Source organism: Gordionus sp. m RMFG-2023, chromosome 4 (genome assembly GCF_954871325.1).
Source record: "Gordionus sp. m RMFG-2023 chromosome 4, tfGorSpeb1-WG-v2, whole genome shotgun sequence".
Lineage (NCBI taxonomy): Eukaryota > Metazoa > Nematomorpha > Gordioida > Chordodea > Parachordodidae > Gordionus > Gordionus sp. m RMFG-2023.
The window spans coordinates 853,359-877,029 of record NC_088778.1 but is presented as its reverse complement, the minus strand read 5'-3'; the positions used below and the strand labels follow the sequence as shown (position 1 = coordinate 877,029).

At 29.0% G+C, this 23,671-nt stretch overlaps 1 protein-coding gene and 1 long non-coding RNA gene across 2 annotated transcripts; one reads left to right on the top strand and one right to left on the bottom strand.

Annotated features, from left to right (window-relative positions):
• The first annotated feature begins 17,361 nt into the window (after window positions 1-17,361).
• On the top strand, window positions 17,362-17,687 carry LOC135928041 (uncharacterized). Its single transcript, XR_010572230.1, has 2 exons — window positions 17,362-17,513; window positions 17,554-17,687. It is a non-coding gene; the product is annotated as an uncharacterized LOC135928041 (long non-coding RNA).
• A 418-nt stretch (window positions 17,688-18,105) lies between these two features.
• LOC135928040 (tigger transposable element-derived protein 4-like) lies at window positions 18,106-19,746 on the bottom strand. Its single transcript, XM_065464363.1, has 3 exons — window positions 19,412-19,746; window positions 18,433-19,371; window positions 18,106-18,391 (listed from the first exon to the last, which is right to left on the bottom strand). Exons 1-3 carry the CDS (start codon window positions 19,737-19,739, stop codon window positions 18,174-18,176), a joined length of 1,485 nt encoding a protein of 494 aa, XP_065320435.1. The 5' UTR covers window positions 19,740-19,746; the 3' UTR covers window positions 18,106-18,173.
• Window positions 19,747-23,671: the final 3,925 nt, after the last annotated feature.

Genomic DNA, 23,671 nt, shown 5'->3' with positions numbered 1-23,671 from the left:
TTTTTTTGAAATTTTTCATTTGCTTATTCAAAAGTTTAAAACTCTCAAAACCTCGTCTATTCTTCATTATTTTTTTAAGAAAAATCGCAAACCTAAGTATTTAAGATATCTGAGTATTATTTTCAGAGCTCATGGGTGTCGCATTCTTCCCATATTCGATTTTGCAAAATTTAAATGTATTTTATATATTTTTTAAAAATAATTGCAAATATAATTTAAACATACAATCACCTAAATAGTTATCACGAATAAGATACGATAACGACTAAAGTCAAAGTTATTGATATATTGATTTGGAAAAACTCCATCTTAGCGGCATGAGCCAATATTTATTGATTAAAAGCTTGGCTTTTCCATTTCAGAGTCGGTTCGAGCGGAAATATTATAAATTATTTTTTTTACAAATATAACAAAAATGAAATTTATTTTCTATTTAGTGCAGCAGTCATTGTTCCTCCCGTCAAATCCTCGATTAACGAAGTTATGATATGTCAATTATCATCTAAACTAGATCAAGATACGTTTGATAGATGATCCTCGGGTATTAGAGGATATTATTATTTTGATTTTATATACACTTTAAAAAAAAACATGGTAAAGCAAGAAAATGGGGAGAAAAAGGAGTAAGGCTATAAAAAATATTATATAGGGGTAAAAAATGATTGATTTTAGTCTATATGTTTTATATATATTTTATTGTTAAATAAGATTAAGGCCTGATGTGGAATAAGGTAAATATATTTCTTAGTAGAACTGCGCCGATTTTCTGCCGATATTAAAATGGCTTGGTTATGTGTATTTGAAATTACCACAAAATTAACAAATCTTTTTTAATATATAGCCATCTTGAAATGTTAATAACACTTGAAATATGTTATAAAACAAAAATATTTTAAAAGGGAGTTGGTAGCGGCTAATTAACTTAGCCTACATTGCAAAGCCGATCAAGTTTTGAATAAATTTTACAGTCGTCCGATTCTAAACGCTTCCTCAAAATAATTTCGTATTATAACAATTTATGTTGTTAAATCGAATTCCAAGATGTTTATGCATAAAAATTTAGCTGCTAATCTCTTACCAATTCTGTGATATACACATTTATAATTTAGTTTCAATATCGGTACAGTCCTAATAATAATATCAGATTTTTAGGGTTATAAATTTTTAACCAAAACTAGAGATAGGCGTGAGTTCTTTTTATATAAGATGCCAGGGATTAGAATAAATATTAGATAAAATATAACTTTTTTTTCTAGCTCTCCTTCCTTCCTTCCCTTCCTTCCTTCTCTTCTCTTCTCTTCTCTTCTCTTCTCTTCTCTTCTCTTCTCTTCTCTTCTCTTCTCTTCTCTTCTCTTCTCTTCTCTTCTCTTCTCTTCTCTTCTCTTCTCTTCTCTTCTCTTTCCTCTCATATAAATGCGTGATGTGGGCTAAGGTACTTAATAGAGGGTTATGCCGATCCACAAATTTTTTTCCGATCCGATATTTTTAGATATTCATACAAAATCGATATGATATATATCATAATATTTGGCATGAAAATATAAGCTTTTAACTATTAGCAAAACAAGATATAACTTTGTTTTTCGTTTCTCATGGTCAATGCGATATTTGATGTATCATCACCAGAGTTGTTAAAGTATCTAGATATAAAAATGTAGTATCTGTATCTAGATAGATTTTTTAGAAAGGTATCTGTATCTAGATATTTTTTTAGAGGTATCTGTATCTGTTTTTAGATACTTTTAAGATACATTTTATATACCCCTTTTTTTTTATTATAAATAAAAAATATTTGACTGTAAAATTTATTTTATTTCATATGAGCTTATGAAATAAATAAATATATATATATATTAATATTTATTAATACTATAATAAAGAAATATATATACATAAAATATTAAAACTTATATATAAAAAATCTATATAAATATTCATTAATTTAAATATTATGTCCGAGTTTATCAATAAACCATACAAATTTTAATATTACAATATGTAAATGGTAAATTTTATTTTATAACTAAATTTTTAAGTTTATATATTTATTTAGATCTATATCGATGAAGAAGAGGAAGCAACAACAAGTTCTATTGCTTTACCATGGCCAATTTATAGAGCATATTAAAATAATATCTCAATACAAAGAAAACAATTCTCTGATGGTAAAATGTTTGCCGTGTCTACCTAAAAATACAAAAATATCCGTCAGTATGACTTCAACGTGCAATATCGTGAAGCACATAAGGGTATAGATATTATATATTTAAAATTCTAATTTAAATTTTAAGAGAAAACATCCAACCTTGTTAACAAAAAATAAAAAAGGGGAAAATAAAACTACCAAAGAAAATATTGGACAAGGCTCATCCTCCAATAATATTTTTGCTAAAAGACCTTTGACTTTAACTCAAGGCACTTTAGATGATTTAATTATTGCTTTTATTATAGATGGCATGCAGCCATTTTCAATTGTTGAAAATCCTTCTTTTAAAAAAATGATCAACACTTTGGCTCCACACAAAAATATAATTTGCCGACAGACAGTTGTTGGTAGAATTTCCCAAAGATGGGAAAATGAAAAGAAAGAAATAATTAAAAGTCTTATAGAACCATCATTAATATGCACAACAGCAGATTGTTGGAGTGCCTATCGCCGGTATAGCTAACAATTAAATTTGTATAATAATTAATTAAGAATAAATTATTTCAGCAATTTTAAGAAATTTTAATTTTTAGTTCATACATAGGAGTAACCGCTCACTATATAAATCCAATAAGTTTGGAAAGAAAAAATATAGCGTTGGCTTGTAAAAGAATGACTGGTAGTCATACATATGATAAAATAGCAAAAAATTTACAAGATATAGCTAAGGATTATTGCATTCAAAATAAAATTTCAAAGACCATTACAGATAATGCCAAAAATTTTATAAAATGTTTTAGGTTTATTTTATTGTAAATAAATATAAACATAATATATGATTGATTTACTTAATTTATTAAAGAGTTTTCAAGCCAATTGAAAGTAATACAAGTGAATCAATTAATGATCTGGAAGATGAAGCAGTTGTGCCAATTTCTATATCAAATCTTTATAATACTGCACAGGATTCTGAATTATCAGAATCATTAAGTTTACCTCATCACCAATGTTGTGCCAGTCACACATTGAATCTTATAGCCACTGTGGATGCCAATAGAGACATGCAGTGTAAACAATATCAGAGGGTAAAACTAATTTTAATTAAATAAGTAATATTTTCTTCATTAGATATATAGCACAACACTACATAAATGCCAAAATATATGGAATAGGCAAAATAAGTCTCCTATTTCATCTGAGATTATTAAGGAATATATTGGTCGTTATTTTATATGTCCTAATATAACTAGATGGAACTCCACCTATAATGCCTTACAATTAATGTCAAAAATTATAAAAGCTAAATCTGACAAAGTGGACAAGATATGTGATGGAATAAAACTACCTAGGTTTTTACCTAATGAATATGATTTTATTCATGAATATTGTTTAGTAAGTTATAAATAATATTTATATATGTAGCATTATTTTAAATTAGCTAATGAAGCCAATAGCTAATTCCCTTGATATTTTGCAGGGAGATAAGTATATGTACACAGCTTATTACTGTGCAACTATTTCACAACTTATTATCAAATTAAAGAATTATAAAGAAATGAACCTGAGATTCTGTTTACCACTCTTAGATGCCTTACATAAAGGGATTGAGGATAGGTAAATTAATATAATAAATTAAAAATATTTAATAATTCTAGGTTTATTGTGACCTTATTTGAAGATGATAATATTATAGCAGCCATGCTCCACCCTTTTTTTAAACTTGATTGGACATGGTTGCAAATGGAAGAAAATCTTAATAAAAGAAAACAATTGATACAAAGATTAGCTGGTGAATTATCAAAGTCATCAACTGACTGCAAGCAAATAACCTGCCAAAAAAAAAAAAAATTAATTTCAGATTTTTTTCAGTACCCTACAGCAGATATAATTTATAATAATGATTTAAATTTTGATAATCAACAAATTTTAAATAATTTTTTCAAAAATGAATGTAGAGATTTTAGCATTTTTAATACCCTGATATAAAATTGTTATTTATTAAATATAACACTACAATTCCTTCTAGCGCCCCTGTGGAAAGACTATTTAGTGTTGCTAAAAATGTCTTTACAGATAAACGAGGATGCCTAAATGATCAAAATTTTGAAAATATTTTATTACTGAAATCTAATAATTATTTATAATTATTTAATCATATATTTTCATATATTATATTAAAATCATTATTTTAGTTATATTCTGATAAATGTTATATCGCGTCAATAAATTTTTTAGCTCATTTCATGAATTTTCACAATATAATATTAATTTAGGTTTATGCAAACCTATAAGATCCTAATAAAAATGTATCGGTATACAGATACATTTAAAAATTGTATCTGTATCTTGATAACTTTTTAGACGCTGTATCTGTATCTAGATAACTTTTGAGACTATGTATCTGTATCTTTATCTAGATCCATTTAAAAAGTATCTTTTAACAACTCTGATCATCACGAACCTCATTATCTTAATTAAAATATGGGTAATGTTTATGGCTGATTCTGAATTCATTAAATATAAATCTTTTTCTGGTTGCAAAAATAAAATAATATTTTTTTTAAGCAATTTTTTCTTATATATGCTATTTTTAAAAATTTTTTAATTACAAATAAATTGAATTTTTGATTATTAGGAAATTATGTGTAAAAAAGGAAAAATGATATAATTATACATAAACATAAAATAACCATTAACAATAATAATATCGGATTTGATCAGATTTAAAAACGGCAAATAACATTCCATTAGTATTTAATATAGGCTAGTATTTTATCATTTGCCTAAAAATTTATGATAATAATATTTATAAAGAAAAGGCGTTACTCTTCTAAACAGGTTTTGAAAAAGCATTTATCAATATTTAAAAATCTAATTATACCACTGGATGAAGGGTGATCTCCCGGACCGTTTTTGTGTTTTCTTTTTACTTAAGAAGCATCAATTAAAACACATAAATTATATTTTTACATACAAAAAATAATTAAAATTTAAGCACAAATAATTATTTTCGGCGGAATTTAGGTTCGTGAAGCATAGGCGACTGGATGTTCGCTACCGTCCAATAAAATATGGGGTAAGACGGCTCCAATTCCGTACGGAGAGGCATCGCAGGCTAAGGTTAGAGGAAAACAGATAGTGGTATAAGGTTAGAGGTGACGTTAAAATGGCTTTTATTTGCTTATTTATTTCACAACTTTTATCCCAAGAAAATTCGGTCCCGTGTCTCAGTAAATTGTAAATAGGTCGAGCAATTGTAGATAAATTGGGCATAAATTTTGCATAGTAAGTTATTAGTCCGATATAGGATTGAACGTCTTTGACCGATTTGGGTGTTGGGCAGTTTACAATGGCTTCAGTGTCTTTGTTATTTGGAGATAAACCATTACCATCTATTATATGTCCTAGATACTCAACGGATGGTTGGGCGAATTTGCATTTAGGTAAGTTAATTTTAAGGTTTGTATTTGTGTAAACGTTGGAATAGTTTATGAATATTGTCCCAAATGTTCCTCTTCTGTCGTTCCCGTGACTATTATGTCGTCTAAGTAGGTGGTAGTTTTTTTAAACCAGCAATTATCATATCCATGGTTCGTTGAAAAATCATGGGAGCGGTGGAGACCCCAATTGTAGTCTATTTACTCGGTAGGGACCAAGATGTGTACTAATAGTTAGGATTTCACCTGTTTCTTGGGTGACCGGAATTTGCATATAGGCATCCTTTAAATCGATTGTGGTGAATAAGGTACCTCTTTCTAATTGCCCAAATATATCATCTATATTAGGGAGTGGGTAACAGTCGTTTTCGACCCATGGGTCAATCGTTACTTTATAGTTTATACATAATCGGAGTGTACCGTCTGATTTAATTATTGAAACAATAGGAGATTCTCATGGGCTATATCCACATTTTTCTATTATGTTGGTATGTTCCCATCGATTATATTCTTCTTCAATTCGAGTTTTGTAGGCGTAGGGGACTTGCCTAGGTTTAATAAATCGTACATTGATGGGGGTAGGAAATTTCCCTAGACTATCGTTGGCGATATTTGGAAATGCGGTTAGTAGCTTAGTAGTGTTGGTTTCCGTGGGTCTGTTTAACATAATCGAGAGAAAAATTTTAATGATATCTCTGCCTACAATTGGTTTGTTATTATTATCAGAGATTAGCAATATTATGAACGCCGATTGTTGGTTATATTTTATCCAGGTTGTGATGGTGCCTAATATGGGAATTGTATGTCCGGAATATGATTTAATTTGAATGATGGATGTGCGTAGAAGATCGCTAAGCCCTTTATAAATATCCCTTCCTAGGATGGATATGGGTGAACCAGTATCGATTTTCATGTTTATTGGAATGTAATTTATAATTATGGAGGTTTGATATGCTTCGGTTATTATTTTGTTCAACCTGATTAATGGTTAGGGATGTGAGACTGGCAAGATTATCTTTAGTAGGGTTAACTTCCATGGTTAAAGAATTTATTGTTTGATGATCGGTTGGATCAGTTTCGTACTGCTCTATAGCATGTACTACCTTATTCGTAATGGTTTTGTTTGGTTCGTTTTGTATGGTGGGATTTGTGCTTCTACTTGGATAAGTTCGATTCTTTAGGCAATTTCGTTATGCCCTAATCATCCACAATTATAGCATTTGGGAGTTTGGAATGGTATGTGTTGGTTATACGGGGGCCTCTGCGATGAATTGTTTGTGGGATATTGATATTGATCGTTGCCGTATTTGGGCGTTGTATATTATAATAATTATTTTTTGAAGTAGTTGACCAAGATTTCATTAATTCCTCGGTTTTGGCAGTTTCTATATAATCTTGGAATTGGGTTGGAGCTAGCGATAGTACTTTCCCAATTAAATAATTAAATCTAGTCTAGTCCTGTCTTGTCCTTCACTGGGAAACACACAATTAAGTGGCTTCCACCACCCAAAGAGGGCGTATCCAGGTGCAGTGGATTTGCACCCACTGTTTGGCAGTAATTTACTATACTGTCAGGACCCAATTAAATCTAGTTTAATCACCATACCAATTTTTTGGAATACTCAGTCTAAGTTTGATGGGCGTTAAAAAAATTTTATCCCGAATTCTCTTTAGGGTTTTTTTTTTGTAAAAAATCTGATATTAAATCTTTGATTAGTATTTTTTTTAAAGAAGATTAGAAAGTACATCGATTAGCCGCTGTGTTTCAAAGTTGCTGATACTCTGCCTTAATGTTTCTTTTACATTTATTATCGGTGTAATTAATATTTATCATATAAACATTTTTATAATAATTACATTTAACCATATCTTGGTCATCCTTAAAATAAAACTTATCTAAGAAATAAACTCGGGAGACATGTGATATTTATAAATTTAATATAAATTATAGTTGCCCTCACCTATTTCTTTTTGTTACCAAAATTAAGTGGCAAATCTTGCTTAATTTCGAAAGTGATAATCAAGTAACCACTTACTTTGTTGAACAGAGGCATGTATTTTAGATGGCCACATATGTTGCCACCACATTAATATTTGTGTTTAGTTAAGTTGGTCGCTACAATTCTGAGATATCATTGCTCATACGATGGAATAACAATTTCATAATAAGAAAACGCGTTTAAAATCGCGTGACATGTCGATCACTGTATTTATGCATGTTTTCACTTGTGAGTCGATCAAACATTTCAAATTCTGAAATTTAAGATTTTAACAAAAGTTTTTATATTTAATTTATAAACATCCAATCCCTCCCAATTAGAATCATCATTTTTTTAATTATGTAAAATTTTTTTTAGTAAATCTTTGACGCAATTAATAAAAGATAAAAAGTATAAATTGATATTATAAATTATACTATATTTTGACTTTAGAATAGGCACATCTACTTAGAATCCTTTATGTTTCCAAAAAAATTATAAGAGACGGGCTTGCTAAAATTTGAACCGAATTCCCAAGGAGTCGGTCCAAACACCCCGCTTATTTACAGGTTCAGCTTGGATTAACACAACATTGTGATGAAGAAAGAAGAATAAAAATCCTTTATCATTCATAATATTTTTCTAAGGTTCAAGGCATAACCGATCTACGGGTTACCCGCCCTGCGATGATCTAGAAGATTTCATCCACCCACCAGTGGCGTTGGATCTTTGGGTAGATAGACACAAGAACGAAATAAACGAAAGAGGCTGTCTTTCCTTGTTCGACGAGGACGATTACCAAGTCAAGGTATTTGCCACTCTTATTCATTTCCCCCCAATTTCGGTTATTCGTATGAAACCCATCTTTTTTCTTTTTTTTAAAAAAAAAGGCGATAAAAACCTTTCCACCATCGAATAAGTCAGCTGATTTCGAGAATATTCCGGGCTGAGACTAAAAATTTACGAGTTTAATTTCTTATTTTTAAATGATTAGGTGTTGGTGTACGGAGTAGGAGAGCACATAGGCAGGAACAACGCAGCGGATATCTTCGCGTGGCAATACTTGGGTTCCTGCGACTTTACTTCAACGACGATAATCAAAAGCACTCAAGAAAAGGGACGTTCTTATCGTCCTCGAGGCACTAGGTTATCATTCATTTCATATCTTTCGGGGGGGGGGGGAATAGTTGACCGTAATATGATTATTGCCACATTGCAACCGCCATTTTTTTTATGAATGAATGGTTTTAAAAAAGGGCGAGATGTAATGAATATTTTATTTATTTTTTACACTTATTTGTTGATAATCTAAGAAATTTTTTGTGTGCTTAAACCCCCCCCCCTTTCCCTTGAAATTTTTCATAGGAAATCTGTCATCTTTTGGTAATGTGGTTTTTTTTTTAAAAAATATAGATTAGCTAAAGTTTTACTATTATTATAACATCTATCCTCCCCTAAATATTATATTATATCAAATGGTAAAGTTTTATTCAGTAACTTTTATCTTTTGCCATTCAATTTACTACTATCATTTATCAGGGAACCCTTCTAGTTCCGAATTCAGGAATAAAAGATTTTTCTAAAAAGAAGAGTCCAGGATTGGGAACCAGCAAAAAATGCCGGGATTTCTGGGAAGTGTTCGTTTATATCCCCAATAAAATTATTGAATCGAGATTTTGTCATAAGGGGGGAGGGAGATCATACCTTTTCTGTCAATTGACTAGCTTACGCTGGGCTGGGATTTTAATTTTAAAGGAAAAATTTAAATAAACAAACTTATTTTAATTTTTATTTTCTCTCTTGTATATTTTATTGTTAAAGTTATACCGCTATTAATCAACCTAACGCGTTGACGTTGCACATTGTCATCGATCCTCGAAAAAAATCTTGAAAAATTATTCTTCCAACATTTGAAAAAACGAAATTTGTAATTTATTTATGTATTATATTTATTTAAATATTATTTATATGAATTTATTCGTGTTATAAATAAATAAAAAAAATAAAAAATTTGGAGAAAAATTAAAAGTCGCGGCTTGAATTTAAAAAATAATGTCTTTGCCGGAAGTAAGATTTGAAAGGATTATTTATATTTCCGGTATATCTGAATTTATTATTCAAAATTTTAAATTTTTTTTATTTATCATGATACATTTTAAGTATAATAAAATATTTCGCGAGTTTGCATTAATCAACGGCATATACAAAAAATCATATTAGAGATATGCCAATCATGACCCGGTCTTTGTCTTTGCCGGAAGTAAGATTTGAAAGGATTATTTATATTTCCGGCATATCTGATTTTATTATTCAAAATTTAAAATTTTTTTTTATTTATCATGATACATTTTAAGTGTAGGGATGTATAAATAAAACATTTCGCGAGTTAGCACTAATTAACGGCGTATACAAAAAATCATATTTTAGAGATATGCCAATCATGACCCGTTCCATTACCCTGCCCAAGCCTTCTTTAAATATATTTCGGGCAGACCAATAATTTTTTTCGGGTCGGGTTTTTCGGGACAAAACCGGGGGCGGGACCGGATTTATTAGGCCCGATGCAGATCGCCAATGTTTATATCATATTTTATATTACCCCGCCGCGAATTCGCGCTAACAGTAGTGAACGTAGGGTTTAGGCGGCGTGATACATTTTTTTGAAACCACCATTTTAAAATCGTTTTTCTGCCGCTAGCGCGAGCTATAACCTCACGCAACCGCCAAAATATTAAAATTAAATATATTTTATTTTTATCATTTCAATTTATTACACAAGTTATACCGAAGTTTAATCATCATGTATGACATTAATTGTCCGCAAATTTAACCGATGTTAAAAGTTTAAAAAAGGTTTTTATATTTTTTTTAAAGGCTATAAAATTATTAATTTTGATAATTGAAACGTATTTGCCGATCCACATATTTTTCACCGATCCGATATTTTCCGATATTGCTTCAAAACCGATCCGATACCTATCTGATATTTATATCCACCCCTATAAGATGGATGCGCAGACGTAACGCGGCGGAGCTACCGCTACTGAAAAAAGTATCGCGCTACTTTAATAGCACTGGTATATGATATATCCATACGATACCACTTATTTTTGAAAAAATTTATATTTTATTTGTATACCGGCAAATTTTTTTTTTCGCGCCTTAATGTGTTTAATAATTGGAAATGGGAAAAGAAACGGAACAAAAAAAATTAATCGCGCTTAGAAATTTATTTTAACCGAATATTTAAAATACTCGTCAAAAATTAAATTTGTTTAAGTTCACGAAGCTGAGGGAGTCTAATTGGTGTTGTTGAACGGCTCGTTAGGGTTAGGGTATTTCATCCAGAACACTTTTGTTTGTAGATGGAACAAAGGTTTGGAGATCTATTAGCCAAATCACGAGTGTTAGGTCATACTTCTTCTGGCTAAAATACCGACTTTTTAAAAATGGGGCTCAAAATGAAGCCATTTAACAACACTAGGAATGTATAATTTGATATTGAAAAATGTGCGATGAAATATTGGTCAGAATATATTTTCCATGTGGATTATAGTAGTTATGATAAAATAGAAAATACAATGTTTATTTATTTTTTTCTCCCCGCAAAAAAAAAACAATATCCCCCTTAACTAATAATTTTTTCTTAAAATTCTTTTTTTCCTATTAAACACGAGGAACAAAAGGGTGTTTTTTTTAATTAAAAAAACAAACTATAAGCATATTAATTGCATGAAAGGCTATTGTGTATTGTCTATAAAAAAAACTTTAGAATCAGATTTAAGGGAAGGTCGGCACCGTTAAGTCTTTAAATAAAACTTGCTCACTCGTAAGGAATCAGAGTTGGGCAGGTCTTAAAACAAAAAGGATTATAATTACAGATTTCTTGTTAGAAAAAAACATTTTTTTAGAATTTTAACGGGTGCAATTTTTTTAAAAAAAATCGCTAGATGTGAGTAGATGCGATGAGGTAGATACTTAGTTGACTCAAACCTGTCCCAAAAAACCCAAACCCGTCAACCGAGCCTTGAGTTGGGTTGAGCTATTTGTGATAAATTTATTATTTCAGGATGAGTTGGGGGCTAGGATCAGGTTGGCTTGCAGGTTAACTGATCACAAGATATCATAGGCAAGGACCGGTTTACCGAATCGAAATCCGTTCGAACCCGGATCGATCTGATTGGGGTAAACATTTTTTCCCATCTCGATCGGATTTAGGCCACGATTTCAAAATTTATTAATTTTTTTAAAATAATTTTTCCAATAAATATCGTATTTTTTCAGCGGTTCGAATAAAAAAAATTCCTCAGATTTTATAGAAAAAAAAAATAAGTGAAGTCAAGTAAGATTTAACGTTTTTTTGATTGGCGTATAAGTGACTTTAAATTTACCCAATAATAATTAATCGTTCAATTTTTTTGGAAATAAATATTCCCTAATTCGGCGTTACAAGGGGGGGGGGCATTAAATTATTTAAAAAAAATTAATTGTATACACCTGTTTATTTTTACATATTTATACGTGCGCATGCGCGCGCATGATTTTACCGTGTTTACGCCAAAATTACGTCAACGTTAATGTTAGGCCTTCGCCGCCATATGTTTTTTTTATTAAATATATTTGTAGGTTTTCCCAATAATTTTTTTTTTAAAATAGAAAATTTGAATATAAAATTTGTTTAACCAGAAACCTGATGCCAAATTCTTGAGCATACATGGTTCAGGCATCCGGCTGAAAAGCCGACGACGCGACGCTACCATCTGGGGATTAAGGACTAACCGCCTCTAAGTCAGAATCGCTCCTAGAAACGTAACGATATTTAGTCGCGCTTCGGAGTCGAAAAACTCGGTTTACGGTTCGAATTTCGGTTCGGATCGAACAAAGTTTGAAGTCGGAACCGCGTTTCGTTATCGACTACGAGGGCGTATAAAGAGGGATTCTTCTTTATGGTTGCTTTATTCTAAACCGTTAGAAATGAAGGAAACATTAGCCAGAAAAATATTGCCTAGGCCTCGAGATTTGATTGGTAGATGTTTCAAACCTTCGTGCCAGCCACCTATGAAACAAAATCTTGGGGTTGCATAATATTTTTTCCCGATAAAATATTGAGTTAGCCGTTTTTTAAAGGCTCCAAAATGAGCGGTTTAACAACTGGAAAATGATTCCTTATGAATGCGAAATAAATTATTTTATATTTAAAGTCAAAAATCTACACACAATGGATATAAGTTTTTTTTTTAAAAAACAGAACTTTACATCTTTTATATTGTTAAATAATTTTTGATTGGTTGAAAATGAAATTATAATTTTTGATTGGTTAAAAATGAAATTTTAATTTTTAAGTTTAACAATTATCTCTTCCTTTTCTACTTTTTTTATTTCCATTAATTTGAGTTATTATATATAAAAATCACAAAGATACTTTTTTTAAAAAAATAAAATTTAACATCAAATAACCCTATAAACGCAATTATAATTAAATACCCGCCGAATTATATTATTGAATGATTAGAGGTAGATGAACCAAAAAATTGATTAAAATGCGATTCTTATAATATACAATACAAAACTTTAATATCAAACCTAGAGCAGTTTATAAGGTGAAAAATCAAGGCAAAAAGATATTAAAAAACAATAATTTATGTGGGCGATAATATAACTGTATTTTCGATATCGAGAGCGACATTTATCTATCACATCACCCATAAAATTGCTTAGATATTTATATTCTAAGCAATTGCATCGCAAACTTATCGCTTTTCCCGATTTTAAAAATATAAAACATCAAATGTCAATCACAGGCCCTGCCAACTGAGACATGAAAAATATAGTGATCCATTTTCCTTTAATACCGGATGTATCAAATGACGGAATATCAAAGCATTCACAATAGTTCTATGGTATTCTAATAAAGGACTCTAAGAAAGAAACGAAAGAAAGAAAGAAAGAAAGAATTTATATCTATAATTACATTTCAACCTGATATTAAGGCTAAAGCTTTGAATATTATTTTAATATATTAATCTGTCGATGATTGAAGGAACGTGACCGATATAACATCCATTAATTTTAAAGGGCATTGTTTGTAAGCATAGGGGGTTCAACAGTGAGGTATCTGTGCGTCATCGTAGAATTTTGGGATTCCTGGTAATCTCTTGACGATTTTTATAGTTATCGCTAAGAGATTTCAATGTCAGGAAAACAGAGATCCCGATTCTAATTTGTAGCCCCTAACATATTAATATTACTGGTTATAATTCCATGGGGGGAGAGTTTATGATATTGATACGGCACCACCCGTTTTATCGATAATCTCCCTGCGCTAATGTCCTCATATCGCGTGTAAGCCATTGCGTATCCGTCCCCTACATCCTAATTTATTCAAAATTGTATAAATATTAAAAGAAGTCTGCATGTTATCCCTACTCAATCAGTAATAATATTATCTCTACCATTCCCGAAATTATTATCAAGTAAAAAAAAGCCTATGCTGGTTCTACCAGACAAATAATATAACATATAAACAACACGGATCAGCTGGGAGACAAAATGATTTTTTTGTTGTGACTTATTTCCAAGAAACCATATAAATTATTAATTATCCTTTAATTATATACATGGGACATAATTTCTATTTATTTATTTATTTAATAAAATATATATATTATTTTATTTTAAATCGATATAACATAAAATGATTTCTTTCAAAACGGCGATATTTAAATGATAATAAATATTTAAAAAATTAAAAATTAATTGATATAAAATATTTTAAAAATATAATAATTTTAAGAAATCGATCCAATAATAATTTTTTTGAAATTTATATCTTATAATTAAAAAACCAAAAATATGAAATAATTCTTTGATATATTTTCAATAAGCAATGATTGGAACTATCGATAAAACGATCACAGGGAACGTGACAGATATCACCTCCATAATTTTTAAGGACATTCTAGGTAAGCATAGGGAGCTCAACAAAACGCTAGTGAAGCATCTGTGCGTCATCATAGCATTTGGAATCCCCGGTAACCTCTTGACGATTTTTATGGTGATTTCTAAGAGACTCCATTGTCAGGTTCAGCAAAGATCCCGATTCTATTTTGTAACGCTGGCATTGGCCAACATACTAATATTAATGGTTTTAATTCCATGGGTGGTTTACGATAGTAATAATTATTTTAAAAGCCAATATACGCTAATTTTTAGCGTATGGTTCGGCAAATTCGAGTGGTTCTTGGAAGACAGCATCGCCTGTTTCATCGATTATCTCCTGGCTCTGATGTCCTTGGATCGCATGCTCGCCATCGCATATCCTTTCCTATATTCTAATTTATTTAAAATTGGAAACATCAAAAGAAGTGTGTATGTCATTCTACTTCTCAGCATAACATTATCCCTACCATTCTTGAATTATTATCAAGTAAAACGCATTCTCTGGTTCCACCAAACAAATGATACGACATATAATACGACACTAAACAACACGGAGAGGGCTATTCCATCTTCTATTAAATTATCCCCTGATCACAAATATTTATTGAACATCGACCCCATCTATACATACTCATTTAACGATAAAATGGAAAAATTCTCCTCCATATTCGATAAAATTAGCGCCGTGATTACGAATTTGCTTCCTTGCCTCATCACGTTATCTAGCAACGTTATAACCGCTATCCTATTTTATAGGAGATCCAATGCTACTTCAAGTAGAATAAAAATACCCTTATTTAGGGTCGGCCTAGAAACCCGTTTTTATTCCAGGATTCTGCTAAGATTCAAAGAATTCACTATTTCAACTCCCAAAGCGCTTAAAATTAGCATATTTCTCAAAAATTCCAATAGAGCAAATAACGCTGAAACATCTAAGCAATCGAAATTATCATTGCAAGCCATTTCAAGAGGCAACCAAGTCTTACCGTGCTCAGTGGTGACATCGTCATCTTTGAGAATAGACTTGGTGAAAGAGAGAAACAGGAATTTTACCATACTAACCGGATGTTTAAGTTTGGCATCTGTCATCTTTTCTCTGCCTTGGCTCATCTTTATATTTCAAAAGCTTCCAACCTGGGAAGACGATTTTTTGATGTCCGATCCTAACCTACAATTCTTCGTGTACGTAATGATGTACAGTCAATACTCTATTTATCCCTACTTGATTATCCTAACTACACCTCTTTATAGGAAATTTCTATTCAAACATATTTTATGCCCTTGTTGTTAGCTAACATTGTTTGAGATAATGTGTAATGATCATCTCTTCCCCCAATTTATTATATGATCAAACACATTTAATATGTATATAGTATATATATATATAGTATATATATATATATAGTATATATATATATATATATTTGTTAGTTTTATAGTTTTATACGGTTGAGTACCAAATAAATATATAAATTTAGCCTAATCAAACAGAATTGTGATATATAAGGCCTTCTTTATGAGGATAGCTCAATTTTTCTAAAGATCTCGTTATATAGCTAATTCATGAATTTATAAGTTTAAAATCAGGTTAAAAGATACAAAAATGCTTTTTATTAAGTTCTAGTTATTACTTTAAAAAAATATATATATGTATTCTCCTAATAGCAAGTGTTATTAACTGAGAAGGCTTAATCCAAACAGCCGAATTAATCGTGAAAAATTTTAAAACCGACTCAAACTGAAATAAGACCCCAGCTGACTTGATTCTCTGCGGTATCCTAAATCCTATTATTTTATTTTTTTCTTAGTATAATTCTTGTTTGAATAGAATGTGAATTATAGATTTTTTTTAGAACAATATTAAACAATCATTCCACGTTTAGCCTAATTAGAAATGTTTCCTCAGCCCCTCACCCCATGCATCTATAATAATAATAATAAATAATAATAATAAATAATAATAATAAATAATAATAATAAATAATAATAATAATAATAAATAATAATAATAAATAATAATAATAAATAATAATAATAAATAATAATAATAAATAATAATAATAAATAATAATAATAAATAATAATAATAAATAATAATAATAAATAATAATAATAAATAATAATAATAAATAATAATAATAAATAATAATAATAAATAATAATAATAAATAATAATAATAAATAATAATAATAAATAATAATAATAAATAATAATAATAATAATAATAATAAATAATAATAATAAATAATAATAATAAATAATAATAATAAATAATAATAATAAATAATAATAATAAATAATAATAATAATAAATAATAATAATAAATAATATTAATAAATAATAATAATAACAATATCGAGACTATAAAGAGTCAGCCTTAATAAGGGAGTTTTGATTTTCCAGAAATGAAATCATGGGAGGGGCATTATCTAAAAATGGAAATCAATGCCAAACATAATGTAATGCTACCTAGACCTATCTTGAAGATTCGTTCATTTAAAATATGGATCAATATAAAATAATTTTAGGGAATTAATACTGAAAATAAATTAAATTTAGTTTAATTAAAAGAATTACAATACAGTCAAAACCGTTTAATTGCGAAAGCTTGGGACCGAAATATTTAAAAATTTCGCAATTATCCGATTTTTCGCAATTATACGATTAAAATTCAACAATTTATTTATTAAAAATCAGTTTGTGTTTTTTATAAAGATATTTATCATCTATATATATTTTAATCATATAAGCCATCAAACTTTGCAATAAATACAATTTTTAATTAATGTAACCAACTATATATTTTAATTTGAATAAGTTATGTATCGAATAAAAAAACTAAATTTTAAAAATTTATCTTATTTGTTGAAACATATGATCATAGCTTTTTTTTTCTTCCCACCAATAATCCTATATTTTTATCGTCAATTCATCAAGTTATTATTTTATAAAAAGTATTCAATTAATTTAGATCAATCAAATAATATTAAAATATCTGAAGCATTTGAAAGTAATGTGATATATTTTGAATATATTTATATTTTCTCTAGATCTAGACATGATTATAGACAGAAAAGAACAAAGAAAACAAGACTTAATTATAAAAAGATTGTAATTATTTATGTATTAGCATTATAGTTGTTGATAAATTATTTTTTATTGAATAAAATTATAATTAAATTTGTTTACTTGATTTTATCTCATTTTTTATTTAAGATATGTAAGAATTAAAGCAAAAAAAAGCTTTTGTGAAAGATAATAACATTTTTTCCTTTACAATACCCTAATATTTATTTCCATTAATTTTAACTACTTTTGTCATTTTACCTTCATTAAATTTACTGAAATATAATTTTACACAAATATATTATCACTTTTTAAATTCTAATTTATTATTAAAGCCAAATTTTAAAATATTTTGCCTAAAAAACTGGAAACAATAAGATTAATATAAAAGAATTTAAGTTTATTAAGTGTTTTGTTTTCATTCACATGATATTTGATTTAAAATCCTATGCCTATTCAAATCTTATAAATTCTAATATTATAAATGTAAATGTATTAACAGACCATGCTGGAATGAAAGTTTATTAATGCTTTATAACATAAGATTTTATTTGAACTAATTTTATTATACATGTATCACAATTATTATAAAGTAATATAAGATTTAATAAAAATATTTTGTGATAAGAGCTTGGCTAGACTCTGGAGTAAATAATTCTTTTTCCACTATATTCTCTAGCTTTCTTAGTGAATCTTGATCCCTTAGATGTTCATGAGCATATTCAAGAAAAGTATAATAACCATTAAGAGCCTGATTTTTTGTAATTAAATGATCAGATATGTCTAGGTTCCCTTCGTCATTTTCGGAGCTTTCATAACCTTCTATAAAAAATAAGATTAATTAAAATTTTAAGTAATTAAACCTTCCAACTCTAATCTTATCTGATTACAAATATCCTGATCATCTAAAATTCCATGGCAGCTAGCATCATCATCGTGTAACACATATTCTTCAAATATGGGATCAAATTCATCTTCTTCATTGTCAGTTAATGCTATATCATCCTCCGATTCCCAATCAAATGCCATAGACTTATCAAAAAATTTAGCTTCAATAAAACACTTTATGATTGTGGTACTTGTCACCTCACCCCATGCAAATTTTATAAGATAGAGGCTATCATAAAGTGTAAATCTTTTATAAAAAGAAATGGTGTCATTTCCTTCCATCAATGTTATCATTTTTCTCATGATACCCTTTCTATAATGACATTTAAAGGATCTAATTGCACCCATGTCCAAAGGTTGAATTAATGATGTTGTATTTGCTGGTAAAAAAATTAATTTTATATTGTTAAATGTTAATTTTGTTTTGTGACAAGATGCATTGTCACAAAACAATAAAATTTTCTTCTTTAATGAGGAATCCCATTCTTTAAGAATATCTTCAAAAGTTGAGGTTGTCATCCAGCTGCTTTTATTGGAGTAGTATTTAACTGGTAATTTTTTATTTTTAAAGCACCTAGGGTTTTTAAATTTCCCTACAACATATAACTTTTTATCAGATCCATCCCCATTTATGATAAATAGAACTGTGACCTTTTCCTTGTCTGGTTTGAAGCCCAGTGGTTGAATTCCACTAAATTCCATTGTGCCCTTTGGTAATGCTCGGTAGTATAGTCCTGTCTCATCACAATTGTAAATATTACTCCTTTGATAATCTTTAATCAGAGATGGGAGTGTATTTCTGCTCCATTCATTTGCATTAATAATATCTGCACTCCCCTTTTCATTGCAAACATTATGAAAATTTATATTCTGTCTTTTCCTAAATCTCTGCAACCAGCTGCTAGTAGGAATGCCTATAATTTATATATATATATTATAAAAACTTATAATTACCTTCATTGAATGTTTGGCTAAAAAACATAGCTTTTTCTAACATCACTGGCCCATTTAGACTGCAATTTTTACTTCGCATTTGTGTAAACCAAACCAATAAAGCTGCTTCTGTCTTTGGGTAACAACTCATTCTAACTCTTTTAGTTGTAGGAGGTTTATTCCTTAGAAATTGTGAGCATAGATTTTCTTTATTCGCTATTAAACGGTAGATTGTCGAGACGTGGCAATTGTAATTTGATGCTAATTGTGTTTTTGATGTAGTGTTTAATTTATCAATTATTTCTTTTTTATGCTTCAGGGTTAATGTTTGGAATGATTTTTTTACCATTTTTATATTAATTTCTGGCGTGGAAATGAATGAATGAATGAATGAATGGAAAAAGGTTAAATAAAAAAAATGATGAATAATTTTTTTCGATAAATTTTTTTTATTTTTTCATTTATCCGATTAAATTAACGTTATTGTAATATAAATGGGACCTGAAAAATTTTGCAATTATCCGATATTTCGCAATTAACCGATTCGCAATTATAAATGTAATTTAACATTATACCATAGTAATTATTATCAAAATCGCGGGGTTTTTTCGCATTTAAAAGTTTTTGCACTTAAGCGATATGCAATTAAACGGTTTTGACTGTATAAGGAAATCTAAATGAAAGTTCTAACCAAATTCCTATTCTATAAGACGCTTCAAGATTTGACTTCTTTTATATGTTTTATGAGTTAAAAAACTCAGACTACAATCTTATTTTTTTATAATCTTGCATAATTCTCAGCTGTCGATACTGTTCTTCCAATTTAGGTCTGTGGGATGAGGGATTTCTCTTCTACCCCCCCCCCGCTAACTACACCCCTGTCTCTATTAACGGGCATTTGACCCTTTGACTGACCATTGGTCTGGTTTATCTAAAAAAACTCATATTTTTATTTTTATATATTAAAATAATAACAAAATTTGACATACAATAATTTTTTTTAATTAAATTATAAAATTTTATACTTTTTAACCATTAACGATAAAATAAATATAATGACTTCTTATAATTATCAAAAAGCCTAAAAGATTTGCTTGCTAATTTTAATGTATACAAAATCTTTAATTTTAAGCAAAAATCAAAGATTTATTTCGAATATAAATCGCAATTAAGAATTCATTATTTTACCACAAAAAATACAAAAAAGATTATAAATAATTTTTTATAATATCTATCAAAATTTCAGATAGTGTTTGCTATTAATAATAAAACTATTATAAATTTTCTTATTAATATTGATAATAAATTCGATCAAAATATGCACATTTATCTTTATATATTTTTTATCTAATCTTAAATATCCTCTTATCCATTTCTTTAATGACTTCATTTAGAAAGGGATTGATATTCTCTTATCATATTTAAGAAATAATCTATGGTTAAATGTTTCCTATAAATAACTTTTCTGCGTAGCCCAAAGAAGGAAAATAATTTTTCATTTGTACAGGTAGTTATTAATAAAAGTGTTATTATCCAGTTCTTAGATTTAAAAGAATATTGAAATTCTTTTAAAGTTGAAAATTTTAATAGGTCGATAAAATTGCTTGGAAATTGCTGGAAGGCTCTAATGATGGTGAGACATATTAGACTCTAAAAAAAGATTAATTTTTTTATACAAATTCCAAAAATATTATTGGTGTCGCTCAACTGTTGACAGGTAATTGATGACAGCTTAAAGATTACTTATTGATATAAAGCAAAAATGTCATTGATGATAAGCTTGAGTTTATTAATTTTAATATTTAGTTTATCATTCAAACTTAAAAAATTATTAAAGTTGACCTAAAAAAATGTCTATGGCACCTGCCTCAGCTCAGTTAAATATTCTATTGGTGTCATTCATTGCTTCAACAATATTAGATTTTCGTTGATAATATCTACTACAGTTTAGAAAATATATCATTCATACAATTAAAATAATAAATGGAGTTTAGGAGATAAATGTACACAATTATTTAGAAGTATTAGAAGCATTTTTGACCTTTATTATTACAAGACCTCTTAATATTATAGTTGCCTTTGTTTTAGTAATTGGGCATAGGTAAAAATTTGGGAAAGCCATTGCTGTTTTAAGAATTGAGTCTGTGATATCGCGAGGTGGATAGTTGTATTAATGTAGACCTCTGCTTTTATAATCACGTGAATAACAGTTTTTACAATGGTCACAACGTTTGTCATGTAGGTTGTCATAGCGAGAGTTGTAATGGTTGTAAAAACGATCGTCATAACGGTCGACGTAGTGATTGGCATAACTGTTATTGTAGCGATTACCGAAACGGCTGCCGCGACTATTGTGGTAGCGATTATCGTGGCGGTTATCGTACAGGAGCTGTTACTTGGTGGAGGCGACGTATCTTACAAGAGATTTGTCACATGTACTTGAGTCCTGTTTAGGTTTCTTGGCCTCATAGATATTCTTAGCTTTGCCCAGATACTTTATCCCTCTCGTGTTCGAGGTGATCCAAATGTATAGCTTCTACCCTCGCCATGTTCCTAATATCTTCTTCTAAACCTAGATCGTTGACATCCTCTATAGTCATAGTGCTCTTTGACTTCTCTCCTTATCTTTTTGAAAATAGTGGCCACTTTGACCTTTTCAATAATGTGTTGAGTACCACTGAATTTGCATTCTTTGTTGAGTCTGGCTATCCCATGACCCATGTCTTATACGTCTCTTCTTTGTTTGCACGGCAGCATACTCGGAGAGCTTGGCATTATAGATCTTTGGAGGGATTGTAAGTTTAAATTTTATCAAGATAGGCGATGGGGTCAAAGAGATCTGCTTCCGTATAGATCGCTCCAATGTTGATAAATTTTCTGATGGAAATCTTACTGATGTCGAAGAAACTTTGTATTTTTCGATATAAGCGTTGGCGTCGTTGCTTAATTTTTGAGAAATTCATGTTTGGACAAACTCGGTTATGTAAGTGGAGTTGTTCGTAGCGCCTATCGGTAAAGAGGGTTTTCTTAAATATAAGCGTCGTTCCTACTCCAAGAGAGAATTCCCTAGAGGAGTTCAAAAATCATGTTTAAATTTGGGATGAAAATTCCCAGGAGTCAATATGCATTACATAAATTGATCACCATAAAATAAAACATGTGGAAAAGAAGACCATGAATTAAATAATGAGAAATTTTTTAGTGTTTTGATTGGAATAATATTATTTTTTTTATTACATTTTTCCTGATCATGATATTGTATTATATTTTATTTTTAAATTACTAAAAATTATATTTATATATATATATATATAATAAAAGTTAAATTTAAGTTAATAATAAAAAATTATTAAAGAATTAATAAAAACAAAATGGCTTTATAAGGATATAAAATATCGACTAGATTAAAGATTTGTTTTGTTTAATATTGTTTTTATAGTTTATAATTCACATTCAATTTCAAACAAGAATTCTCTAAAAAGGAAAAAATAAAAAATAAATAGGATTTAGGGAATCACAAGAGAATCAAGTCAGGTAGGATTTATTTGAGTTAGGTCTCAGAATAATTCTACTGTTTGGCTTACGCTTTCTCATCTTTCTCATTTAGTAACACAAGTTTGAGTCCTAATAGGAATATATATATTCTTTAAAGCAAAGAACTAGACTTAATATATTTTTTTTGTATCTTTTAAACCTGATGCCGAATCAATTTTGAACTCATAAATTCATGAATGAGCTATTTAACGAGATCATAATCAAAAATTGAGCTTTTTATAAGAGGTCCTTATAGATCACAATCAATTTTGTTTGAATTAGTTTAAAATTTATAAAATTTATTTGCTACTCAATCCTATAAAACTATATAACTAACAAATACATATATATATATATATATTATATACATATTAAATGTGTTTGATCATAAAATAAATTGGGGGGGGGGGGGGAAGAGATATTTCATATTATCTCAAACAATGTTATCTTAAAAATTAGCGAAATCTTCGTTAGCTAACAACAATGGCATAAAATATGTTTGAATAGATATTTCCTATAAAGAGGTGTAGTCAGGATAATCAAGTAGGGATAAATAGAGTATTGACTGTACATCATTACGTACACGAAGAATTGTAGGTTAGAATCGGACATCAAAAAATCATCTTCCCACTTTGGAAGCTTTCGAAATATGAAGATGAGCCAAGGCAGAGAAAACGTGACAGATACCAAACTCAAGCATCCTGTTAGTATCGTAAAATTCCTGTTTCTCTCTTTCACCAAGTCTAT